Here is a 25,892-nt window from a genome sequence, read left to right as displayed (position 1 = left end):
CGAAAGAACGAGATCGCGGATACAAGCGGCGGAAATGAGCTTCCCCCTCCTATATATATGTGTCTATCTTTCTATCTATCTATCTATCTATCTATCTATCTATCTATCTATCTATCTATATAAACAGGAAAAAAAATCTAGATGATATGAAGCTGGTATGAAGGTGGAATTCAGTCAATGGATTTCAGCATCATCAGCTAAGACTGCCACACTTGATGTGAACCTTACTCTGAGCATGAAACCACAGCCACTGTGCAGCAGTTCCACACTGTTCTTTACTTTAATCATTTACAGCACAGCAAACTAACCTGTTTATCCTGCACTGACATGCTTCAAATAACACAGTCTGGCTCAGTTTGTTTTGCACCAAGTTTCACACAAAACCTAACCTGTACTCAACCAATGTGTAACTTACAAACATGAGCTTTACATTTCCAGGTTATCAAATTCCACTTAGCAGTCCTTCCCTTTGAATCCTCTCCTGTCCTCTTTGTTATCTTTTTCCTTCTCTGAGTGAAGTTAGCTCTTACTTTTCTCTTCCTGTGAAACACAGCAGCTTCACCAGTTTGTGTATTTGCTGATGTTTGTTGAGATTATAGAAACGTTGCATTTAAAATGACCTGACAGTTAAAACAGTTCCTCCCTTTCTGTTTGCTCCTCTTCGGTAGCGCATGCTGCTGAAGTACCACAACTTATGGACACCTGCAGTCGTTCCAGTGTGTTGTGACAAAAACCCCTCAAAAAACCAAAAAACACTGTCCCATGTTTAACCCCTGACTTTGGCACACATCTCCTTTCATGCAACATCTGCTGCTAATCACTAAATGAAAAGCACTGCCTTTCATGCGTTTCTGTTTAGGCTCAAATCTGTGTGATGTTTGGAGGAAGAGACAAAATAATAACTCTCCTGAAACGTGTTAAAGCAAAAGTAAAAAGCCTGTTTTGAAAATGTAAGAAGTAGAAAGTACAGATATTTGTTTAAAAATGTAGGGAGTAAATTAAAAAATACAAAAGACAAACAAATAAAGTACAGATACCTGAAAACTGTACAGTACAGTATTTGTACTTTGTTACTTCCCACCTCTGCAATGAAGTACATCAATGTACATGTATGCATTTGAATAACAGGAACAAAATGAAGCATAGTGAAGCAAATTATATGGAGGTGATCATGAAATCTCAGGTATAGGTCCAAAAATATCAAAATTCATTTTTACTTGTTAGATTTTGGTCTTTAATAATGCAGAGTGGGTTTGGTCCTGCTGCTTTTGGACTCTTTGTGTTTGGAGGTTGGATCCCAGTTCTCATGTGTTACAGAGAACTGAAAATTAAGAAAAGAAGACTTAAAACTTAAGATGCAAAACAGATTTTCAATAACCTCATGCAGCATCACAGTTTAATGCAAATTGAACTTTAAAACTAAGAAGCACAAAGTTTATTCCAGAGAAACAAACAAACAAAAACATGTAACATTATAAATATCATAAGAAGTTCAACAGATTTGCTTCAGAGCAGCTTACATGTGCTGCAGTGTCAGGAAACAGGCCTAAAGGTGCTTTCACACTTTTAGATATGACATCATGAAATTATGATGCTGTGGAATAACCTCAAAGGACCATAAAATATGTTGTATGGTTTTATATCTACATAATTATAGAAACTATTGTCAACTTCACTTCCCTCTGCTGGTGAAGACTACAAGGATATTATTGAAGAAACTTTAACAACAGGTAGCATCACCTCTTTTCACTACATTTCACTGAGAAAATCACACTGACACCATGAATCAACAACACTCACTGAAACCTGCAAAAACAGACAGAAAAAAAATGACACAAACTCACCTCCATGTTTGTGTCATTTTCTCTGGTGTTCAGTCCAAAGTTCCTCCTTGTCTTACTAATGTAGAAGAGCATGAGGAAAACAGCCATCAGCAAAACACCATCCAAGGACGCACGCACAACCAGAAGCCAGGAGGAGTCAGGACAATGTGTAGAGACTCCAGCAGTGACACTTTCACTCTGTGTTGTTGCTGTCTGCTCAGTGGAAGCAGGTGGGTTTGAATCTGTGAACAACAAACACAAAAATATCAATACTAAATCAATAGCGATACAGACAAATGCAGTGAAACTAATCATACTATCATACAGGTAAATAATAATAATGCATTGGATTTATATAGCGCTTTTCAAGGCACCCAAAGCGCTTTACAATGTCATTATTTATTCACACTCACATTCACACACTGGTGGAGGCAAGCTACGGTTGTAGCCACAGCTGCTTTGGGGCAGACTGACAGAAGGGAGGCTGCCATATCTCGCCATCGGCCCCTCTGGCCAACACCAGTAGGCGGCAGGGTAAAGTGTCTTGCCCAAGGACACAACGACCAGGACAGAGAGGCCGGGGATCGAACCGGCGACCTTCCGGTTACAGGTGCCCTTCCCAACCCCCTGAGCCACCTCCAACCTCACTATGATGCAGCTCCATTAAAGAAAGTTGGTGGCCCCCTCCAAGAAGCTCCAGGAGAACATCTGCTCTCGTCATGATGAGGTGATGAAGATTTTCTGTCGTACTGATCAGCAGAGTATCTGTTATCTCTGCACAATGGATGAACATAAAGGCCATGAAACAGTCCCAGCTGCAGCAGAAAGGACTGAGAAGCAGAAGGAGCTTGAGGTGAGACGACTAAGCATCCAGAAGAGAATCCAGGAGCGAGAGAAAGATGTGAAGCTGCTTCAACAGGAGGTGGAGGCCATCAATGGCTCTGCTGATAAAGCAGTGGAGGACAGTGAGAAGATGTTCACTGAGCTGATCCGTCTCATCCAGAAAAGAAGCTCTGATGTGAAGCAGCAGGTCAGATCCCAGCAGGAAACTGAAGTGAGTCGAGTCAAAGAGCTTCAGGAGAAGCTGGAGCAGGAGATCGCTGAGCTGAAGAGGAAAGACGGCGAGCTGGAGCAGCTCTCACACACAGAGGATCACAACCAGTTTCTACACAACTACCCCTCACTGTCAGCACTCAGTGAGTCTACACACTCATCCAGCATCAATATTCGTCCTCTGAGCTACTTTGAGGATGTGACAGCAGCTGTGTCAGAGACCAGAGATAAACTACAGGACATTCTGAGAGAGGAATGGACAAACATCTCACTGACAGTCACTGAAGAGGATGTTTTACTGTCACCACCAGAGCCAAAGACCAGAGCTGGATTCTTAAAATATTCACATGAAATCACACTGGATCCAAACACAGCAAACACACATCTGTTATTATCTGAGGGGAACAGAAAAGTAACATTAATGAAACAAAAACAGTCTTATTCTGATCATCCAGACAGATTCGTTGGACGGCTTCAGGTCCTGAGTAGAAAGAGTCTGACTGGACGTTGTTACTGGGAGGTGGAGTGGAGAAGGGGAGGAGTTGATGTAGCAGTCGCATACAAGAATATCAGCAGAGCAGGGCTGGGCGGTGAATGTGGATTTGGAAATAATGACAAATCTTGGGCACTATATTGGTACCTAGGAAGTTTTAAATTTCAACACAACAATGTTGAAACTCTCCTCTCAGGTCCTCGGTCCTCCAGAGTAGGAGTGTACCTGGATCACAGAGCAGGTATTCTGTCTTTCTACAGCGTCTCTGAAACCATGACTCTCCTCCACAGAGTCCAGACCACCTTCACTCAGCCGCTCTATGCTGGACTTCGGTTTTGGTTTGATGGAGCCACTGCAGAGTTGATTGATTGATTGATTGATTGAATCTTTATTTTGAACATGTTAAAAAAGTACAACAGCATAGAATTCAAAGAGACAAATAAACAAAGCAAAACAATAGGAAAACGAGCAACCACAACTACAAATAACTTTCATGTTCAAAAAGGAGCACGAAGAAGTATAAGCTTATTTAATCCCACCCCTTTTCCACTATCTAGTAATCAATAGACTACAGAAATACCTCCTTGCAATTACATTATATGTTATGTGTGTCATGGTTTGGCTGTGTGCAGGCAGGAATTGGACCCAAACGCAACTCACAGAAGCAAAAGGTAAACTCAGAAAACACAGCTTTATTGCTGGCGTGGGAAACAATACAAAACTAAACTGGGAAAACTAAAGCACAAGGAGCCACAGGGAAAAAGTCACACAGCTATGAGGGAGAACGCGACACAGAACTGAGGGAGACGCAGACCTAAATACACAGAGGGTGTCACGGCCCTGGGTCATGTGACCCAGTATGTTGAGTTTTCTGGTGTTTTGTTATTCTTTTTAGTCTAGTTTTCATTGCAGTTTATTTAGTTTCATTCTGCCATGTTTCGTGTCTAAGTTTTCCTTGGTTGTAAGATTCAAGTCATGGCTGTATCTTCTTATGTTTCCTGTTTTATTTTGAAAGAGCTTGGTGTGTTGTGTTTATTGTATTTAGTTTCACGTGTCCTGTCATTATGTTAATTGTTGTCAGCCGTGTTTCCCATGTGATCCGACTCCCCTTGATTATTCCTCATGTGTATTTAGTCTGTGTGTTTCCCCTCAGTCAGTGTCGGATCGTCTGTTAACTCCACCACAGTTGTCATAGGTTTTTCTCCGTTGTTTCTCTGTGTTTTCTAGTTTACTCAGTGTCCATAGTTTGTCATAGTTTTTCACTGAGTGTCTCAGCCCTTTTTGTAACACAGTGTACATAGCCTCCTTAGTTTCCCTAGTTGCCTGTTTTTTCTTCTGCATCAGCCAATAAAGGCTCGCTTTATTTTTTGAAACTACGTTTTGTCTCCACCGTGTCTGCACCTGGGTCCACCTCTTTCCTCACACCGGCGCACCCCGCCGTGACAGAGGGTTAAAGAGGGAAGTGGGAGCACACGAGGAACACAGGTGACACTGATAATCATAACAAGACGAGGCAGGAGTAACGCAACACTGACGGGAGACTGTCAAAGTAAAACAGGAAGTACAGAGGTTCAGACAGGAGGAGAGAGAGCACGGGGAGAACACAGACATAACGGGCTGGGGAAAACATGGAATGAAACACAAGGAGAGACGAGGGCTCACAGATACACAGAGGGGCACACAGCGGGTAAGAGTAACCAGGGGGAAAACACATAAGGAGCAATGTAACAGGGCAGGAACCATGGCCTAAATACAGAACATACTAAAAATACAAGAGAACCAAAAATGCCAACATGGCCCAGGATCATGACAATGTGCATATTTTTTTATATATGTATATATCTTTTTTATATATATGTATGTATGTATGTGTATATATATATATATATATATATACCTACGTATATACACATAGCACAGTAACACCTCAACACCCGCACACACATGAAAATATTGGACAAGAACACCCTATCAAATCTCTGCCTCCTCCCTGTACCCTGTAAAAACCATATCCTTAAACTGCTTTTTAAACTGCACCATGCTCGGACATTGCTTCATGTCTTTACTTAGTCTGTTCCACAGCTTCACTCCACACACAGAGATGCAAAAACTTTTTAATGTTGTGCGGATACAAGGATGTTTTAAAATTAATTCCCCCCTCAAATTGTATCCCCGTTCCCTTTTAGAAAACAGTTTTAGAATATTGTCAGGAAGCAGGTTATTTATTGCTTTATACATCATTTGTGCAGTGAGAAAATGAACCAGATCTGTTAATTTTAGAATTTTTGATTTTAAGAATAGTGGATTTGTATGATCTCTATAACCAGTTTTATGGATTATCCTTATGGCCCTTTTTTGTAATATAAAGAATGATGATAGCGAACATTTGTAGGTATTGCCCCAAACCTCTGCACAGTAATGCAAATACGGTGAAATCAGGGAACAATAGAGAATGTGGAGTGATTTGTGGTCCAGAATGTGTTTTACTTTACTCGAGATTGAAACACTTCTTGAAATTTTGTTATGTATATGATTTATATGAGACTTCCAGTTTAATTTATCATCTATAATCACACCAAGAAACTTATGTTCAAGTACCCTTTCAATTTCCACACCATCTATATGAATCTGCGCTTGTGCATTTCTAAGGGAATTCCCAAATAAGATTATTTTAGTTTTACTTAGATTTAGAGATAGTTTGTTCCTGTTAAACCATTTTTTAATTTTGCACATTTCTAAAGTAACTGTATCCAGCAGTTCCTTTAGATTCCCCCCAGAACAAAAAATATTTGTGTCATCTGCAAGTAATACTAGTTTTAATATATCAGATACCTTACAAATATCATTTATATAAATAATAAATAATTTTGGACCCAGTACAGAGCCTTGTGGAATACCACAAGCAATGTCCAAGCATGATGAGGAATGGATACCCAGCTTCACAAATTGTTTCCTGTCACTTAAATAATTTTTCACCCAGTGCAGTACAACCCCCCTGATCCCGTACCGTTCTAGTTTATTAATTAATATGTCATGATTGATTGTGTCGAATGCTTTCTTGAGATCCAGAAATAGTCCAGCTGCATGTTTCTGATCTGTAGCATTCGTAATCTCCTCAATTGATTCGATTAATGCCAGAGATGTTGATCTTTTTGATCTGAATCCATATTGACTGTCAGAGAGTAATTTATATTTATCTAAGAATTTGTCTAATCGTTTATTAAACAGGTTTTCTAGGATTTTGGAGAATTGTGGTAGTAAAGAAACCGGCCTATAATTTGTGAAGTGGTGTCTATCCCCAGTTTTATACAGCGGCACAACTTTAGCTATTTTCATTTTGTTTGGAACTTTTCGAGTCTAAAATGATAAGTTGCAAATATATGTTAGAGGTCCTACTATTCCTTCAATGACCTTCTTGATGATTATCATGTCAATATCATTACAATCAGTAGATGTTTTATATTTACACATGTGTACAGTGTCAATTATTTCTTTTTCCTCCACTGCTGTGAGGAACATTGAGTTAGGGTTCCTATCAATCAGGCATTCACTACAGTCTACTGATGGCAGTGAGTCAGGAATTTGTTCTGCCAGATTAGTTAATTAGAGTCAAATAGAGAAGACAGGTTCATGTTGATCCCTGATCATTATATGTACTTGTGTAGTTTCTAAATGAGGCTTTACATTTTAGAAGCTGAGAAGTTCAGTGGTCCATTGATGTGTGAAAATAATATTGCACTGATTCAAACTGTACTTACATTTATATACCTTACATGAATATAAATCTGAATTTGTTCTTATGGCTGACAATCATGTGAGTTTAAATGATACTACTCTTCATATTCAGCATGTTTGAAATCTGTCATCAGTCTGGTTAGTGGTTTTATTCTGTAGTTGCTGTAGTGGGTTGTCAAATGCAACAATATATTGAAGCTGCAGTGATTCATCAGTTAGTCAATGATTAGAGAATTGATTGTTTTATCATTATTTTAGTCACATTTAAAGCTGGTTCCAGTTTCTGAAATGTGAAGATTGTTGATTTTCTTGATCATATATGACTGTAAACTTAATTTCTTTGAGCTTTGAACTTTTAAAATGTAACAAAAATTAAATACTTAATGTTTGACATTTAATGTCATTTTTCAGATGTAAGTTTGATCACACTTGATCATTTATACATTTCAATACAGACACTAAATGATACAGGCCTGTATATTGTGGAGGATAGACATGTTTCATTGCCCTGAGCTGTGTCTGGCAGGCAGAGCGTCTCCAGAAATCTGATGCTTCTGATTCGGAGTAAATAAGCTAATTGAGACAGAAATCAGCCGAGTTATACACAAGTGGTGATGTTGAATGACTGCCAAATAAATGTCGTTTTTAATAATGGACAAAACTGGATGAAATCATTCCTCCAAAGCTTTTTTAGAAACTTGGCTTCAAAGAGGAAAAATGTTTTTTTTGTTTGTTTTATTGTTTGTTTCATGTGTAGACATCTGTTTTATTCAAACTGCTTCACCCAAAGGTTTTCTTCTTCTCTCATACATAAAATACAGTTCTTAATTTTAGTAACATAAAAAAACTATTTTGTTGTCTTGTTTTAAATGTGTTCTCTAAATGTGCCTTATCCAGTCTGCATCCTGGACCCTGAGCAGATACAAGAATGAACACCAGGCTGAAACAGACACAGCAGGGACTCAGCAACTCAGAGTCAGCATACAGTCAAAGACAAATCAAGGAGGCCGTTCATAAATCATAATGACGACCAGTCTGAACTTTCAGTGTCTGTCAGGTCATGTTGTGGAGTTTCATCTGGGTGGAGACGATGTTGTTATTGTTGCAGGTTTTCTGTATAAATTCCACACAGACGAGTCATAAAAATGCTTGTGGTATTATAACAAACCTTAAGTAAATGGGAAAGACAGAAACTCAGTCAGTCAAATCAGGCCTTCTCGTCCAACATCGCTGTCTGACCTCACATATATGTGTCTGGAAGAATGTTTAAAAAGTCCCATAAACACTCCTAAACCTTGTGGAAAGCCGTCCCAGAAGAGTTAGCTACAAAGGTGGACTGACATCATATTAAACCTTGTGGATTAAGAATGGGATGTCCCTCAGTTTTATATGTGTGTGAAGGCAGTTGAGCAAATGATTTTGGTAATATAGAGTATGTATCAACATACGCAGTTTAAGTGCTGACTCATGTCAGGTTAGTATGACTGTAGTACTCTAACTTGCATTACTTATCAAAATTACACCTGATAATAATCACACATGTGATCAAGCACTTGTCACACACAATTTGAATTAGACTGATGACTCAGGTTTGATTTGGGAGAAGCTGAACTGAACGGGTGTTCAAAAGGACCTATTTTGTGAACTATAGGGTTGTTTTGACTGCATGAGGACGCTCTGTGACTACTTTCTGGAAGTCTGAGAAAAGTCACTTGGATAGAAAGAGTTCCACCTGAAAGGGTCCAAGAGGAAGCCATGATCTACAGGAAAACATAAAAAAAATGTTTGTTTCGACTTGCAAAAGTTCAGGGTCAGGTGAAATTAATGGTTGATTCATTTCTGTTGAATCCAAGCATTAAATAAACTATTTAATTTGTCATTAAAGTGAAAGCAAAGCGTTTCATAGGTATTTGTACTGTTGGTGAAGTGCTTATAAGAGCAGAGAAGGTTTGGGAAAAAGAGACTTAGAAACTCCTTTGACTCGGCCTTTTGTGAATCGATTAGAAGTTTTCACTGTTCACTAATCAGCCAAGTCAGTCACACCAGTTTAAAGTGAGATCTATAAACTTTTAAACAATGCATGAAGCAGCTTGTGTGAAGAAATTAATCCCCGAACCTTTTAAACCCAGCTTTCCCACTTTTTAACAAAACCACGTTACTCCATCTTCATTACACAACACTAGCCCTCTGTGAGATATGCAATCAATTTAAAACTTTTATTGATTAGATTTGAAGCCTCGCACGGTCTCCTACTTTAGGACCCTAACTCAAGGGTTCAGGTAAAGAGTTTAAGGGTCTGAACTAACCTGCATAAAGTCAGTCACTTTGTTTAAGTCATGTCTTAAAAAATAAATTTATGGGACTGCTCTCCCCAAGTTTATTTGAAGTTTGTTTCCTATAAAGCATCCCACACCAACAATCCCACACCAGCCATCTGAACACAAAAGTTGGTGTCTCAGGTTGGAGTAGATGTGCAAAGAAAAAAGAAATAAAAACACAGACACTTGTTCAAAGTTTAAACATAAACTTTGAACCTATCCAGTCCACTGAATCCAGAGTAGTATTTGCTGTAGTATAAAGAAATGTCACAAGGTGGCGCTATTTTATCAAATAAAACGGGAAACACTAAAGTCTGTTAACTGTCAGACTCTTCTGCTGACTGTCAGTAAAAAAAAGCATCTTGGAGTGAGAGCTGACAATTTTAATACTAAACATGTTGTGTATATCACAGTGTAAGTTTTAAACCCCATAAGTCAGCAGGTTATTATAATATACAAAAAGCAATATTATAAATGAGTTCACTTCAAGTTCACAGCCATCATTCAGTAGTTGCTTAAATTAAATAAATTTTCTTATTCTATTTTTATGCAGACTTTGCCATCAGTCTATATAATAAACAGCTCAGAGCTCCAAATTATACACGAACAACTAAAGAGCGTTATCCATTTGAACTTGTTATTATTACCATTATCACCTCGGCGTCTTTTGAACCAGTGAGCCGCATGTGAAGTTTTGAAACCACTTCACATGCTTTTTCATCTCCTTCCTGATGTAACTGGTGCGTCTCCTCCAGCCCCATGCTGTGCAGTCAGTTACATTTTGTGAAGATTTGTTGTGAGATTTAAAACTACATCATTTATTTTCAAAAAGGATTTTTTTTAAAAATATTTTTCCAACTTTTACTTGATTTAGAGCATCATATTTGACAAATGTAAATTTTAGTCTGATTATCTCATTTCATATAAAATAACTGAAACAGTGAACTAAATATCTGAAATCTTTCCTTCCTTAAAAGTTATAATCCTACTTAAGTTATAGTGCAAAAGTTTAAGCAACGAATATACTTAATGATAATTAATTAATATTTCACTTTAATGTTGCAACTATGTGGTCACTTTTGTCTTTAAACAAAATAATATTTTCCAGTTACAGAAATCATAAAATCCAAACTAAAGTGTTACTGTTGCTATATGCATTTTATATAAATAATCGATGATGGTACTGACATGAAGGAAGACAAAGTTACAGGTTGCATCCTTTGAGTTTGTCTCTGTGCCTTTGGGCGATTTTCAGAAGCACATATGTTTCTGTTCAATTCATAAATCACTTTTTTCAAAACACAAACACTATTTTAAAGCTTCTAGAGAGTAAAATAATAATGATAATTATAATAACAATAATAAAAAGAAAAACTCTCAGATCCATCAAAACAAGCAGCAGGAAGAACAACAAGCAAAGAGAAAACTTTAACCTTGTAGACTTCATTATGTTCCAGCTGCTCTACAGACGCTGTGACCTCGAACTTAAGCAGGTCGTAAAGTATGTGCAGCTCAGTAACTTCATAATTAGACCCTGTGGTATTTAGGCAGCAGAACAACTAAGAATAACAACTACAAATAATGTTTTTAGGTTTCTGTTGTACTGCAAGGTTCTGTACAGGAGAACCAAACCAAGAGCAAATATTACGTCTCATTTACACCCGAGCACGAAGAGCCATCAAAATTTAGCAAATTGAATCATCTTTGTTTAGATGCAAGAAGAATCATATAGAAATGAAAAAGTGTAAATATAAATCCAGAGCAAAGATATCCTCTAAATCAGCATAGCACATGTGCAGCTGCTGAGATTCACTTAAGCATTCAGCTCGTTGCGTTTGCAGATTTTTCTCTCGCTGTTCTGGCTCACAGCGCTGCAAGCACAAAAATAAATACCCCCACAGGTGTGAAAGGTAACTAATTAGTCAGAGTATTGTTACTCTCCCCAGGAGCAGTCCAGCAGTAGAAATCAGTCCAATAACAAGGTGTGTAACATCTAGCAGGGTGACAGAAAAACCCAGGGTAACTTCTAAGGACCTCAACGTCTCTCTCACATTGCGTTTTTTAAACATGTTTCCATTTGTGACTTCAGTCTTTACTCTGAAATACAGGAAGAGAAATCGTGGCTGAAACAATTTCTCATGAAACCAGGGGTGTGGTCCAACAGTCAGTTTTGGTGAGGAAGGTTCCTAACTGAGAGAAGTGATCCAGAAGTATCTGTGTAGCAGCCACAATGAATCAACATCATGAGCTTTATTAACTGATCAAAGTCTATTCTTTCATCTTCTGTATTATTCAGTTTGCATTGGTAATGCCCATTATTGTAATGCTTTTTTAAGATGGGCAAAACTTTATTTCACTTTGGGTTAGCTGGGATAAGTGATGGATGGAGGGAATTTTACTTCAGTCACAGAAATCCTAAAGAGGAAGGAGGAGCAGAGTTACAGTGGATCACTATCCAGCAGGGAAACAAGATTTATTTCAATTTCTTGGCCATGAGTGAGATTTACTAAGTGGACAAATTAGGGTGATGATACCATTCCAGAGTGATCTATTAATAGTGCACCAATTTACATTCAGAGATGCATGCAGCCAGTTCATTTCAGCATTAACCAGCTTGCTACCAACAGCAGGACAAAAACAGCAGATTCAATCATGGAGACACTGAATCTGCTAAACTAACTAAAGCATTGTAAGTGCAGGTCTTCAGTTTACGTTTCTTTGTGGAAACAGCACAGCAAAGGAGACTCTGTGACGTTTTGGTATAAGGGATAAATCTTCTGACCAAACCTGCTGGGACTGTGTGAGGTCCTGAGGCTAAGAGTAAGGATTTATCCACAGGAGAGCTGCGTTCTTACAAACCATCCCACTGTGTAAACCTGACATCTGTGGAAGAGCTGAGCTGTATGATGTGTACAAGGACACAAAACATTATTTACCATCAGATCCCGAGCCCTCCATGTGTTAATCAAGAAACTGCTGCTGTGCTACATCCATAAATAATGAATAAATTAGGAGCTAAAGCTAAAAGAACAGTTTATTTGTACCAGCTTCATGTGAACACATTCAAGAACATCACAGATGAAAGAAACATTAACAACTTCCACACTACATAAAGCAAGAAAAATAGTTTTTCTTTCAGGTGGTTTCAGAAAAAAACAAAAACATCAAACACCTCCAAGACTCTCTTTGAAAGAACTAAAAACCTTTCTTCTCATGGTCCAATCATGAGTGAACTCCCCGATGAAGCCTTGTGTGCTAAAGCATGTCAGAGTTTTAAAGGTTAAACATGAGTTTCCAAAACGTTTTGCTGGAGAACAATGAACTATTTGACTGAGTTTCAATTATTTACAGACGAGCAAAACCAGGACAGAGAAAAAAGGACAAAACTGACTCAGTAAAATGACAGAAAATAAGATCCCATGTGCATCTGTATTATGTAGAAGTTCAGCCCAGCAACCAGTTCAGTTCAACACAAGTTTAAATGATTCTATCTGAACTCTGTGGAGCCTGATCTCAAGCTTTTTGAGTCTGACTCTGAAACCAGAGGATCTTTCTGTCTCTTCAGATTCACTGTGATCCAGTGATGGGAGTGATTTCAGCCCTGAGTGATCACGCTGATGTTTGTGTGCTTGTGTGTGCTTGTGTGGTTTCTCTCCTGTGTGGACTCGTTTGTGCGTTTTAAGGTCACCTGCAGTGGTGAAGGATGACCCACACTGATCACAGAGGTGCTTTTTAACCCCACTGTGAATCAGTTCATGTCGTTTTAAGTCACGTGATGTGGTGAAGCTTCTCCCACATTCTTTGCAGTATTTCAGTTTGTCTCCAGTGTGTCTATGTTGATGTGTTTTTAGGTCAGCTTGGCAACTGAAAGTTTTTCCACAGAGGTCACAACGAAAGTCTTTCCCACCACCACAGTGATGACAGGGTTGAGAACTGGATCCTTCTGTGTCGCTCTGCTTCTAAACAAAGACACAAAGACAGTGTAAGTCAGGCCTTCAACACTTTTATCCAGTAAAGAGCATCTCTGCAGACGTCCAATTACATTTTACTGTTTCAGTTAACACACTCAGTTTACTGGGCTGCAATAACTACAATACTACCACCATAACACTACAGTAATAATAAAATTATAACTGAAATGAAAATCTGAATTATCACTCAGAGCTGCTTTTCCATGCAGTAGAATTGCTAACATGCTAACACAGTTTAATGAGCAGAGTTGTTCCACACAGTCAGGCTAAAATGATAAAAATATAAATACATACCTCACAGTAACTGCACTTGTAGAGTCTCTTTCTGGTGTGGATCTGTTGGTGTCGTCTCAGGTAATGTGGAGTTTTAAAAGTCTTCTCACACAGGTCACATTTATAAGGTCTTCCCTCAGTGTGGGTAAACATGTGTCGTTGTAACTTTTCGTCTGTTGTAAACTCTTTGCTACATTGTTCACAGCAGTACACATCATGTCTGGTGTGAATGCGTAGGTGTGTATTTCGGTGCCCTCTCTGGCTGAAAGTTTTTCCACAGATGTCACAGCTGTATGCCTTAATTCCAGAGTGGATAACTAGATGCCTCTGTAAGTGACCCCTTTGAGTAAAAGCTCTGCCACACTGATCACAGCTGTACGCTTTAACTCCACTGTGGATGAGTTGGTGTTGTTTTAGGGAAATCTTCAAGGAAAAAGACTTTCCACACAAGTCACAGCTGAACGGTCTCTCTCCAGTGTGGATGACCTGATGCTGTTTTAGTTTAGCCTTCTCAGTAAACTCCTTCCCACACTCGTCACAGCTGTATGCCTTAATTCCAGAGTGGGTAAGTAAATGATTCTTTAAGCTGCTACTGTGAGTAAAAGCTCTGCCACACTGATCACAGCTGTACGCTTTAACTCCACTGTGGATGAGTTGGTGTTGTTTTAGGTGAGACTTCCTGGAAAAAGACTTTCCACACAAGCCACAGCTGAACGGTCTCTCTCCAGTGTGGATGACCTGATGCTGTTTTAGTTTAGCCTTTACAGCAAACTCCTTCCCACACTCGTCACAGCTGTATGCCTTAATTCCAGAGTGGGTAACTAGATGACTCTGTAAGCTGCCACTGTGAGTAAAAGCTCTGCCACACTGATCACAGCTGTACGCTTTAACTCCACTGTGGATGAGTTGGTGTTGTTTTAGGTAATCCTTCCTGGAAAAAGACTTTCCACACAAGTCACAGCTGAACGGTCTCTCTCCAGTGTGGATGACCTGATGCTGTTTTAGTTTAGCCTTTACAGCAAACTCCTTCCCACACTCGTCACAGCTGTATGCCTTAATTCCAGAGTGGTTAACTAGATGACTCTGTAAGCTGCTACTGTGAGTAAAAGCTCTGCCACACTGATCACAGCTGTACGCTTTAACTCCACTGTGGATGAGTTGGTGTTGTTTTAGGTAACCCTTCCTGGAAAAAGACTTTCCACACAAGTCACAGCTGAACGGTCTCTCTCCAGTGTGGATGACCTGATGAAGTTTTAGGTTAGCCTTCTCAGTAAACTCCTTCCCACACTCGTCACAGCTGTATGCCTTAATTCCAGAGTGGATAAGTAAATGATTCTTTAAGCTGCTACTGTGAGTAAAAGCTCTGCCACACTGATCACAGCTGTACGCTTTAACTCCACTGTGGATGAGTTGGTGTTTTTTTAGGGAACTCTTCAAGGAAAAAGACTTTCCACACAAGTCACAGCTGAACGGTCTCTCTCCAGTGTGGATGACCTGATGAAGTTTTAGGTTAGCCTTCTCAGTAAACTCCTTCCCACACTCGTCACAGCTGTATGCCTTAATTCCAGAGTGGATAAGTAAATGATTCTTTAAGCTGCTACTGTGAGTAAAAGCTCTGCCACACTGATCACAGCTGTACGCTTTAACTCCACTGTGGATGAGTTGGTGTTGTTTTAGGTGATCCTTCCTGGAAAAAGACTTTCCACACAAGTCACAGCTGTATGCCTTAATTCCAGAGTGGGTAACTAGATGACTCTGTAAGTGGCTACTGCGAGTAAAAGCTCTGCCACACTCGTCACAGCTGTATGTTTTAACTCCACTGTGGATGAGTTGGTGTTGTTTTAGGTGATCCTTCCTGGAAAAAGACTTTCCACACTGATCACAGCTGTATGTCTTAATTCCAGAGTGGATAAGTAAATGAATCTTTAAGCTGCTACTGCGAGTAAAAGCTCTGCCACACTCGTCACAGCTGTATGTTTTAACTCCACTGTGGATGAGTTGGTGTTGTTTTAGGTAATCCTTCGTGGAAAAAGACTTTCCACACAAGTCACAGCTGAACGGTCTCTCTCCAGTGTGGATGACCTGATGCTGTTTTAGGTTAGCCTTCATAGCAAAATCCTTCCCACACTCGTCACAGCTGTATGCCTTAATTCCAGAGTGGGTAACTAGATGACTCTGTAAGCTGCTACTGCGAGTAAAAGCTCTGCCACACTCGTCACAGCTGTACGCTTTAACTCCACTGTGGATGAGTTGGTGTAGTTTTAGGTGATCCTTCCTGGAAAAAGACTTTCCACACTGATCACAGCTGTACGCTTTAACTCCACTGTGGATGAGTTGGTGTTTTTTTAGGTAATCCTTCATGGAAAAAGACTTTCCACACAAGTCACAGCTGAACGGTCTCTCTCCAGTGTGGATGACCTGATGCTGTTTTAGTTTAGCCTTCACAGCAAAATCCTTCCCACACTCGTCACAGCTGTATGTTTTCTTTCTCTTTCTTCTGTGAGGTTTGTCGGCCTCCTGAGAGCGCTGACTTCTTGGTCCATGTTGGTCCTGCAGTGACAGAGATACAAACAGAGGCAGTGAGTGAAATGCAGTCGTGGAACAACCTCAACCTTCAAACTCCCTCCATTAACACTAGTTTCACCATCTACACTGCAGACTTCTCCCACAACTCCACCCAGTGCTTCCTGCAGAAGTTCTCTGATGACTCTGCTATAGTCGGCCTCATCATTGATGGGGACGACAAGGAGTACAGAGGACTGACTCAGGACTTTGTGGACTGGTGCCAGCTGAACTACCTCCAGATCAATGCCAGTAAAACCAAGGAGCTGGTGGTAGACTTCCGCAGGCACAAACATCCTCCACTGCAACCACTGAACATCCAAGGTATGGACATTGAGACTGTGGACAGCTACAGGTACCTTGGTGTTCATCTGAACAGCAAACTGGACTGGACTCATAAATTAGACGCCCTCTACAGGAAAGGGCAGAGCAGGCTGTACCTGCTGCGGAGACTCAGGTCGTTTGGAGTGGAGGGCCCACTCCTGAAGACCTTCTATGACTCTGTGGTGGCCTCAGCCATCTTTTACGGTGTGGTCTGCTGGGGCGGCAGCATCTCTACTGGGGACAGGAAGAGACTGAACAGGCTGATCCGCAGGGCCAGCTCTGTTCTAGGATGCCCTCTGGACCCAGTGGAGGTGGTGAGTGACAGGAGAATGGTGGCTAAGCTGTCATCCCTGTTGGACAACATCTCCCACCCCATGCATGAGACTGTGACAGCACTGAGTAGCTCCTTCAGTGGGAGACTGCGGCACCCACGGTGTGGGACAGAGAGATTTCGCAGGTCTTTCCTCCCCACTGCTGTCAGACTCCACAACAAAGAGTTTAACTGATCAAACACACACATCCACAAATGTGCAATAACACAAATGTGCAATAATCTTTCTGGCAACCGTTGTATTTTTCACTCTGTTGTATATAGCATTTGTATTCTATTTTTATCCTATTGTATATTTTATTCTATTTTATTCTACTGTATATAGTATTCTATTTTTATTTTTATTCTATTCTGTACAGTTGTGTACTGTATTTATTCTTATTCTATTTTATTCTAATTGTCCTTCCTGCTGTGACAAAACAAATTTCCCACGTGTGGGACTAATAAAGGTTATCTTATCTTATCTTAAACCTGAAGGTGGAGTGTGGCACCAAACACCTTAAAGGTCTCTTATCCCCACCTGCTGGTAATAGTAACACATTACATCCAACCTGGTGCTAAAAATAATTCATGACTGTTCAAACACTAAAATCATGCCCATCCCTCCTGATTGTATGTACACCAGTGTTGGGTAAGTTACTTTAAATTAGTAACTTAGTTACATTACTAGTTACTTCTATCAAAAGTAACTCAGTTCAAGTTACTCGTTACTTTCAAAGTAACTACTTACTAAGGAAAGTAACTTTGGTTTTACTCAGACTTCTCTTGTTAATGTGGTGATTCCGTAACTGGATACCCAGCGAGAGTTCCAGTCTTCTAGCTTGCTTACTTGCCACAAGTGCACTGTGCCACCTACCAATAGAAAGGAAAAGATAATGTGCATATTTCCACGAGAGAAATCCCACGCCTGGACCGTCGTTGACCGCCGCCATGATTCTAGCCTACGTCACAGCGTCATGTGCGCTTTTTACATCCAACACAAAAACTGCAGTCGTGGTGCTTTGATTGTACTCAGAACTCGGAAATTCTGCCTTCTGAATAGGAAGATGTAGGTAACACCAGACTGCAGATGAGCTGCATACAGGGCTGGACTGGGACAAAAAATCGGCCCGGGCATTTTGACTAGAGACCGGCTGTCATGATCCTGGGTCTTTTGACCCAGTGTTGTAAGTTTGAGTTTATTTTGTTCATTAGGTTATCTAAGTTCATTTGTTTATTAGATTCCCCTTGTGTATCCAACCCCTGTTAAGTCTCCCTTGTCCTTCATGTGTTTCATGTCTGTGTTTCTTATGTTGTCATGTTTGCGTTTCATTATACTTCCCATTTTATTTTGAAAGAGGTCCTGTGTTCCTGCATTTTGTTTTACTCTTCCCCTGTGACGTTGTTATGTTCATGTTGTGTCTACTGTGACTTTCTGTCCCATGTTTCAGGTCCCTATGTTCTGTCTCCCCAGTCTGTTAAGTTTACATGTCTTGAGTCAGTCTGTGTGTTTCCTGTTTTACTTTCACAGTCTATGTCCTATGTTAATGTTTCTAGTTTTGCTTCCCTTGTCTCGTCCTGTGTAATTACTCCCAGCTGTGCTCTCCTCCTGTGGCTCATTCCCCCTCGTTATCCCACAGTGTATTTAAGCCCCATGTTTCTCTTTGTCAGTGTTGCGTCCTCCCTCATAGCTGTGTGATTTTCCCCTGTGGCTCCTTGTGCTTTAGTTTTCCCAGTTTAGTTTAGTTTTGTATTGTTTTTTGTGTCCCACTCCACGCCAGCAATAAAGCTGTGTTTTTTGAGTTTACTTTTTGTGTCTGCGAGTTTGCGTTTGGGTCCTACTCTTGCCTGCACACAGCCGTATTGTGACACCGGCCCGCCATTATAGGAAAAATCATTAAAGCCTTTGAATGAAAACAAACACTGTTGTGACAGTGATATACACTATTCTGATAGTATATATGCATCAATCTATCAATCGTTTGTTGTAAGATTCAGATAATTATTTTTTAAAAGCTAGACATTTTAAATGAGAATAAGAAAGTATTTCTTTGTGTCCCCCTTTCCCTGTTAATGCCCTACCTGGCCCTCCTGGCAACACTTTGCTAGACCCGCCCCTGCACAGTTACTAGCTGTCAGCTACTTAGAAAAAGGATCCTGGTGTTATTTGTCTCTCAGAAACAGTTCATAACTTCCCTTCAACTCATCCATGCAACCTAAAAGGTAAACCTGTTTCTGCATCACCTGTTCTGCTCTGATGATTCAGTAAGGACATCTCCTGGTTTCATCTTCATGTTTCCCTCTCAGCACATATCCAAACCGACATCATGACCAGCAGCTTTTACAGCTGTGGCTCCAGCAAACATCAGCTGATACTAGAAATTAATATTAAATAAATTCTAACAACAGCTCATCAAACGTGGTGCTGTTGTTTAACGCAACATCCACTGGTTTCTTCTTTCTGGCGCAAAGTGGGCGATAAACAAAGAGAGAATAGCCGATCAGCTGATCATTGATCAGTTTCATGATTGAAGTAGAAATGGGAGAGGGAGGGGAGAGAATGAGAGAAGAAGAGGCAGCTGACAGCAAAGACACAGAATAACTTTAGCTTTGTGTCTTTTTCATTCTAGCTGAAGTCCGAGACAAACTGTTCCTTTTCACCTCAATACGAAACGCGTAATATTTCCTCTGAATATGAGACGATTCCGTTTTTTAGGGGACGGTTGGCAACTCTACTAACTAACCTTATGAACAAAATAAAGTTCAACATCAGTAACATAGCACCCACCCAGCTGTATAGAAACCCCGTCATGCTAGCTACTACGCAGTACGAAAAAGTCAGCATAACGAAAATACTCCAACTAAACTTGGTTTATATCTGACTCAGATAGACTGCAGGTCATAACTTCTCACCTGAAGTTCAGTTCACCTGACACTCGGACCGGGGGCCGCTTCGGGTCTCACCTCTTGCCTCCCCTTTCCCTCATCCACCTGCTGGCCTCCACCACTTGCTAATGTTACTGAATCTGTGGAAGCTCCGCGATAGCCACCACACGAAGTAACGCATAACGAGCCTATCTAAATCCCAGTAACGAGTAACACGTTCCTGGTTTTGGCATAATAACTAGTTACCGTGCTCGTTACCACAATAATAACGTAGTTACTGTAACGCGTTACAGTAACGCGTTAGTCCCAACACTGATGTACATACATACACACAGACACACACACACTTTTATATTATTTTATAATTTATATTATATTGTTGTTTCCTATTACATATTTCTATAATTTGTATAGATTTATACATAACTATTCAGTGATAATAAATCCTATGTTTGTGTATTTGTTTATTCATAAGGAACCCCATTAGCTTCCACAACAGATGTTGCTCGTCTTCTGTCAAATACAATCACATGGAGGAAAAAACATGGCGGCGACGGAGAATGAGAAGGGTGAAAGCGGATCGTTGAATGAAATGGATGAACCAGAATTGGTTTGTAAAAATGCAGCAACTTCACTGGTGTGGAACTGGTTTAGCTTTCGTCCGTCAGATACACAACAAAGCACTATTTGTGGTAGAGCATGCTAGCAGGCCGTCGTTATTACTGTGGTTTTTGTGGAGTTGTAAAGTATTTTGTCTAGTGTCAATTATATCGTCAGCTACATCGTTAACACAAATTTTCAAATGTATATCGTGATAAATACTTATATCGCCCTGCTCTGTCACCTTCTGTGTTGAGCTCATTGTTTTCTCTGTAGTGGCTGAGCTGAGTCCAAGTAGCTGAAAATGTTCCTCTGCTGCTCCGTCAGACTCTTCTCCTCCTGCTGATCAGCTGGGACACAAAACAGATCTTTGTTAGGCTCCACACTGCACTGAAGAGTCAAAGTGTCTCATATGTTCATCTGACAAGACACATTTTTGTTTCCCGAGGTGGGCAACTTATTGGAAACAAACACAAAAGGTTTGAGCACTGATAGCTGGCATTGCTGGCATTGAAAGATGCAATGGCAGCAATGTGGATGGTCAAGACTAAAACCAGTCATTAAGCAAAGACAACAGGGATCATTTGTTTCTGTTTATTTAGCATTCACAACATTTGTAGTTGCCTTCTGTACAGGGGAAGTCCACGCACACTGTGTGGTACCGCCATCCGCAAGTGCATTCAATCTCTTTAAGAAAAACTAGATTGTCTGAGACTGAAATGATATTAACAGAAGGAGTGGTGATTTGTAAAACTTCAAGTGTATGATGAGGTGAAAACAAAAACACAATTGCATGTCATGTAGTTGAAGGTTTTTTCTTCTTTTGGAAGACCGGAAAACACTGAAAGTTACAAATGTATTGTGCTTGAAACAAATTCAAAATAGCTGATAAAGCCAGCTGCACATGTGTGTCACAAGTAAATCTGGCTGTATAATAAACAGAAACAAGTGATCCCTGCTGTCTTTGCTTAATGATTGGTTTGAGTCTTAAAAATCCACATTGCTCGCATTGCATCTTTCAATGTGTTTGTGGGTGGATTTGAATGCACCAGTGTAAGTGCAGTATTAACCCAGATTCTTTTGTCCCCATGATAGAACAGAGAAAACCGACTCATAGTGTGTTAAAACATTTATATTTCTTTTTATTCAATCATCTTCCGGAAGAGAGAGACCCCTGCACAGCCCAAACGCCGGTTGCAGGATCTCTAACATTAGAATTATAAACTGTCTCATATACTTATTATTTTGGTACTTTACACGTCACAGTTTTGACACAAACATTGCTTATATGGCAAAGTTCCTCTTTTCTGTCTGGCTTCCTCTATCTATTAATATGCTGTACAGCTCTACACTTCCTGTTTTCAGTCTGGGTGAGCACTTAGTTTGTGAGTCAAAAGTGGCCTTGCTTTACAAACCTTCATTATTAAAGTTCATAAAACAATATAATAAGAAAATAAGGATACTAAGGATATTAATTACATGACAGCAGCCACTCAGACTCTACTCAAAGGATTACCACAATTAACCTAACAGACCTACACCTTGGTTCACAGATTCACTTTGTCTAAGGTTTATTTCTGGGATTTCACACAACCCAGTATTCAGATCATGAATACATAATGGGCTTGGGTTTACAACATTATGAATGAAATGTGCTCTATTTGGAAGCAGCATGTCCCCCTCTCCTTTCCAGGGGTCATGTGTGAGACTTTAAATCATCAAACTGTGAATTACAAGTTGTAAATTGTTATTGATCCCTTTACCCCTGGTCCTAAAATGAATATTTATTTTCTCACTCTTCTTATATTTATTGTTTGTTTACTTGCACTGCTGTAACTGGAGCCTCGTCATCTTGTCTCTCTATATACTGGACTGTATGTAGCGGAGATGACAATAAAGTTTACTTTGACTTCAGCAGCGAGCAGGCGCAGCTCGCAAACGGAGGGCGCCCTTACTCCCAGCAAATGGATAGAAAACCGATCGGTGCATACAACATTCCCAATGGGCGCTGGCATGATGTCGGGGCAGCATGAATACGAGCAATTTTTATTATTTTTTTTTTTTTTCGCCGCCCCCACCACGATGCCGCTCCGGGCAACCGCCCGTGTCGCTCGTATCAAAAACCGCTTCTGCCTTTACTACTGTGCTTTGATGTCGCTTGTAAGGGTGAAACTCATTGTGAAACGTTTGAGAACCACTGCTACAGAACAATGGAGATTCCCGTTATATGGTAACACCTGCACCTCACGTGACGCCCAGAATTGTACAATACTGATGCTTGAGTGTGTAGAGTGTTGAGCGCGTGATCAGTGGAAAAACAACTCACGAAACTTGACCTTTCTATACTCGTGGCTCACTTGCACTTCTAATCTATTCGTTTGCACACTTACACACACTCGGCTGTGGTTTCCTGTTTCGCTACACTCTGGAGAGCCTCGCCTTTAACGGTCTTCTCTCACAGAGAGCAACAGAAAACCTCACTCAGAAAACTTCGAAAAACTCAAGATTGACTGAACTCAGTTCAAAGTTACCTTGGCACTTACCTTTAGACGTGAGAGGTAGTGATGGTCCGCTTGAAGCTGACGCTCCGGTGCGTGTGCCAAAAAGATCAACACACTGCTTCAGAATAGTGATGTGTCCGAACGAACGAAATGGCTCTTAGAGCCGAATCTTTGACGTGAACGACTCTTTCTCTCACCCTCTCTCTCTCTCACTTTTTTTCCGCTTCACTCCGCACTCGAGCCTTGTGCTTTGCGCTGGGCACAGGGAGGAGGGGTGGTAGTTACACCAGCACAGGAACAGAGCAGGAGGGAGAGAGAGAGAAAGAGAGCCAGGGACAACAACGTCACATTAGAAAGTAGTAATCATCCACAACTACTTTCAGTTGCGGATGATAAAGGATTCAGAAAGTTTATTCATGCAGGCCCATATGACAGAGAATATGCATCTTCTTTTTGTTTTCATATTTTAATTTATATTTAATTGTGTTGTGGTTTGCAGTGTTTTGTGTTGTTTCACTTTAAATTTGTTTAAAAGGAAAAAGCTGAAATTATAAATAGTTAAAAGTTGAACTGTGACTAGTTGGTTTTTGTATTATATGATTTATTTATTACATTTTATATCGAGTGAATAAATAAAAGTGTATTTACGGTGGCCCCTAGACACAAAGCACGCACAAACCCCAAAACACGTGAAAACTCCAAAATACGTAAAAACACAACAGAAGTGCTCCAGAATGCTCGGCGCAGTGTTGAGCTTTTGTTAGAGCCTACACAGCCAGCAAGTACCAACGACCGGATTTGGTGTGTGGTCGTAGCAGGTAAATGAACTTTTTTTTTTAATTATTTGAATATATATGAGTGCTTGTGTGTAAATACACAAACAATACACATATGCTTTCAATTGTGTAATTTAAGTGATCTAGGTAGCTCTGTTTTGGAAGTTCAGTTAACGCTAGAAATGTGTTTTGGAGTTTTAATATGTTTTGGAGTTTCTCTGAAAGAGCCGGGTCTTTTTAGTGAGCCGAGCAGAAAGAGCCAGTTCTCTAAAAAGAGCCGGAAATCCCATCACTAGTCGTGTAATATGCTGGTATTGATATGATCAAAAATGAACTGAGTTGTTTCCTATTCTATAGAAATTGTACATTTAATTAATAACAAGGCTTTCTGCTGATGTTATTAATTAAAAATGTATTGTTTTATTCTTAAGCAACAACTTTTTAATATGTAAAGTGTCCATTTATCCTCCATGCCTGGTCCACTATCTTAAGCTTTGGCTGCTGCCCCCCGCAACCCAATCCGGTACTAAGTAGAGAGGCCCAGAGTTCGCTCTCTCCAGGCACTTGGTCCAGCTCCTCCGGGGGAATCCCAAGGCATTCCCAGGCCAGCTGAAAAACATAGTCCCTCCAGCATGTCCTGGGTGTTCTGGGTCTCTTGTTCTCCTGGGAGAACAAGTGTAGACGATGCCACATGAAGGATGATGAAATTCCTCATATCACCTGAGCTGGCTGTGGAGTACAACATGCTTGGCCGACATGGGAAAAAAAAGTTCAGAGATTTGCGTCTTTTTAATGTTGTGTATGGTAAGTTAGTTTCACTTGAGACATTTGAACTTTAGAAAACTAAACTTTTTTAATAAAGTGTTTGAAAGTGTAACTGAGATTGGTTATCATGCAATTTGTATACATTTTTTGAGGCAATAAAGTGAAATAAACATTGTTCTTTGCAAATCATCACCAAATGAAGTAATCTAAGATTAACTTTACTTTGGCTTGCCCATTTTTCTTCTTCATTTGCAGAGACACTGAAGAAGAATTATTTAACATCAAAAGTCAACTTGCAAGAAGCAGAGAAGGCTCTGTCCAAGTGGTTCACTGGAGCAAAAGGCAGAGGAGGACTGAGGGCTGCAAGGGTACAAAATAGACTTACGGCTCTGTAAAAAAAACAAAAAAAGAAACCCTGCTGATTCAAGATAAACTTTTGAGTTTTCCATCTGACTTTTTCCCCATGTTGCTACAGTTCCAAATATCTAAGGAATTTTGCTGTAGTTTGACATTTCTAGTTTTTTAAAAGTTTACGCACTTTGGTATACAGTTACGTAAAATCACAGTTGTTGGACAAAATAAATGTGAAAAATGTTGTTTTGTGTACTCTTGTGATTTTTGAAATGGTTTTATTTACAAACTAGTTTTTGTTTGCAGTCAGCTTTAATATATTTGGTGTCTTTCTGTCACAGAACCCGTATTGGCCGTCTGATAAATTGATTTTGTGACTGTTTTGCTACATGGGGCCCACCCAGTGCCAGAAATTTGCCAATTCAAACTAGAAGTAAGATGCAACTACAGAACCCACTGATAATGCCATTCTAACTTTTTAGCTCATGTTTTCCTCATGTTGTACCCACAAAAAACTTGAAAGGTGGGGCCCGGGTGGGTTTCTGTGTACTTTGCCCAGTTGGGGCCCATTTAGTTCCCAGATTTTCCTAACATGACACCTATATGGGCTTATAAAATGGGGCCATTATGGAACCCGCGGACAGTCCTATATGGGGCCCATTTTCAGCCCATTTCCAAACCATATGGGCCCCACATATAAATGTTGGCTGGGGCAGGGTATCCCTCAGCAGCAGCTGCAATATCTTCAGACTGACAAACTGCATTTAGCTGAACACCAATTTAAATTCAAAGAACCGGAAAATGCAGTTTATACAAACCGGGTCCACTAAACTACTCCACCTGAACAGGAGAGGAGGGCTTCCTGAACCGGTGTTTGTCAAAACATCACACATTGTCAGATTGGCCGAAAACGGCGTTCAAGCCACCGTCGCTCCAGTACAGCTGAGCAGACTGCAGCCGTGGGAGAGAGTGACTGTGTTTCACACGCTCAGCTCGAGCTTTCTGATCCTGGACTTCATGACAGATCAACCACTGTGAGTAACACTGTTTGGTCTTCGGTGGACTCTGTATCTCCTAAATCAGATAACTCTGCTACTGTGTGTTTGAACTCTAAAGACATTATTCAGAGTGACACCTCGGTGTCAAGTTAT

The 25,892-nt window shown here is 40.2% G+C and overlaps 2 protein-coding genes and 2 long non-coding RNA genes across 4 annotated transcripts in view; 2 read left to right on the top strand and 2 right to left on the bottom strand.

The window, feature by feature from the left end:
* The window catches only part of LOC109203633 (tripartite motif-containing protein 16-like), a 536,611-nt gene that overhangs the window by 456,882 nt on the left and 53,837 nt on the right, over positions 1–25,892 (top strand). The gene's annotated exons all lie outside the window — the stretch shown is intronic.
* On the bottom strand, positions 11,236–15,893 carry LOC112846506 (zinc finger protein 91-like). The gene is made up of 4 exons (XM_025906049.1): positions 14,216–15,893; positions 13,688–13,963; positions 13,044–13,381; positions 11,236–11,293 (listed from the first exon to the last, which is right to left on the bottom strand). The coding sequence occupies exons 1-4, from the start codon at positions 15,773–15,775 to the stop codon at positions 11,236–11,238; spliced, it is 2,232 nt and encodes a 743-aa protein (XP_025761834.1). The 5' UTR covers positions 15,776–15,893.
* Positions 20,648–23,200, bottom strand: LOC112843734 (uncharacterized). The gene is made up of 2 exons (XR_003216207.1): positions 22,892–23,200; positions 20,648–20,698 (listed from the first exon to the last, which is right to left on the bottom strand). It is a non-coding gene; the product is annotated as an uncharacterized LOC112843734 (long non-coding RNA).
* Positions 24,057–24,986, top strand: LOC112843735 (uncharacterized). Its single transcript, XR_003216208.1, has 2 exons — positions 24,057–24,429; positions 24,646–24,986. It is a non-coding gene; the product is annotated as an uncharacterized LOC112843735 (long non-coding RNA).

Source organism: Oreochromis niloticus, linkage group LG3, assembly GCF_001858045.2.
Source record: "Oreochromis niloticus isolate F11D_XX linkage group LG3, O_niloticus_UMD_NMBU, whole genome shotgun sequence".
Taxonomy (NCBI): domain Eukaryota; kingdom Metazoa; phylum Chordata; class Actinopteri; order Cichliformes; family Cichlidae; genus Oreochromis; species Oreochromis niloticus.
The sequence above is the reverse complement of the archived record's forward strand: the minus strand, read 5'-3'. Positions and strand labels throughout refer to the sequence as shown.

Excerpts from the sequence above, each read along its gene's own strand:
- LOC112846506 (XM_025906049.1), bottom strand. The coding sequence starts at position 15,775 with ATGAAGGCTAACCTAAAACAGCATCAGGTCATCCACACTGGAGAGAGA. Across the intron at positions 13,964-14,215 it reads TTACCCACTCTGGAATTAAG|GCATACAGCTGTGACATCTG; the intron begins GCATACAGCTGT and ends TCTGGAATTAAG. Across the intron at positions 11,294-13,043 it reads AAGCACACACAAGCACACAA|CGCTGTGAGCCAGAACAGCG; the intron begins ACATCAGCGTGA and ends TTGTGCTTGCAG.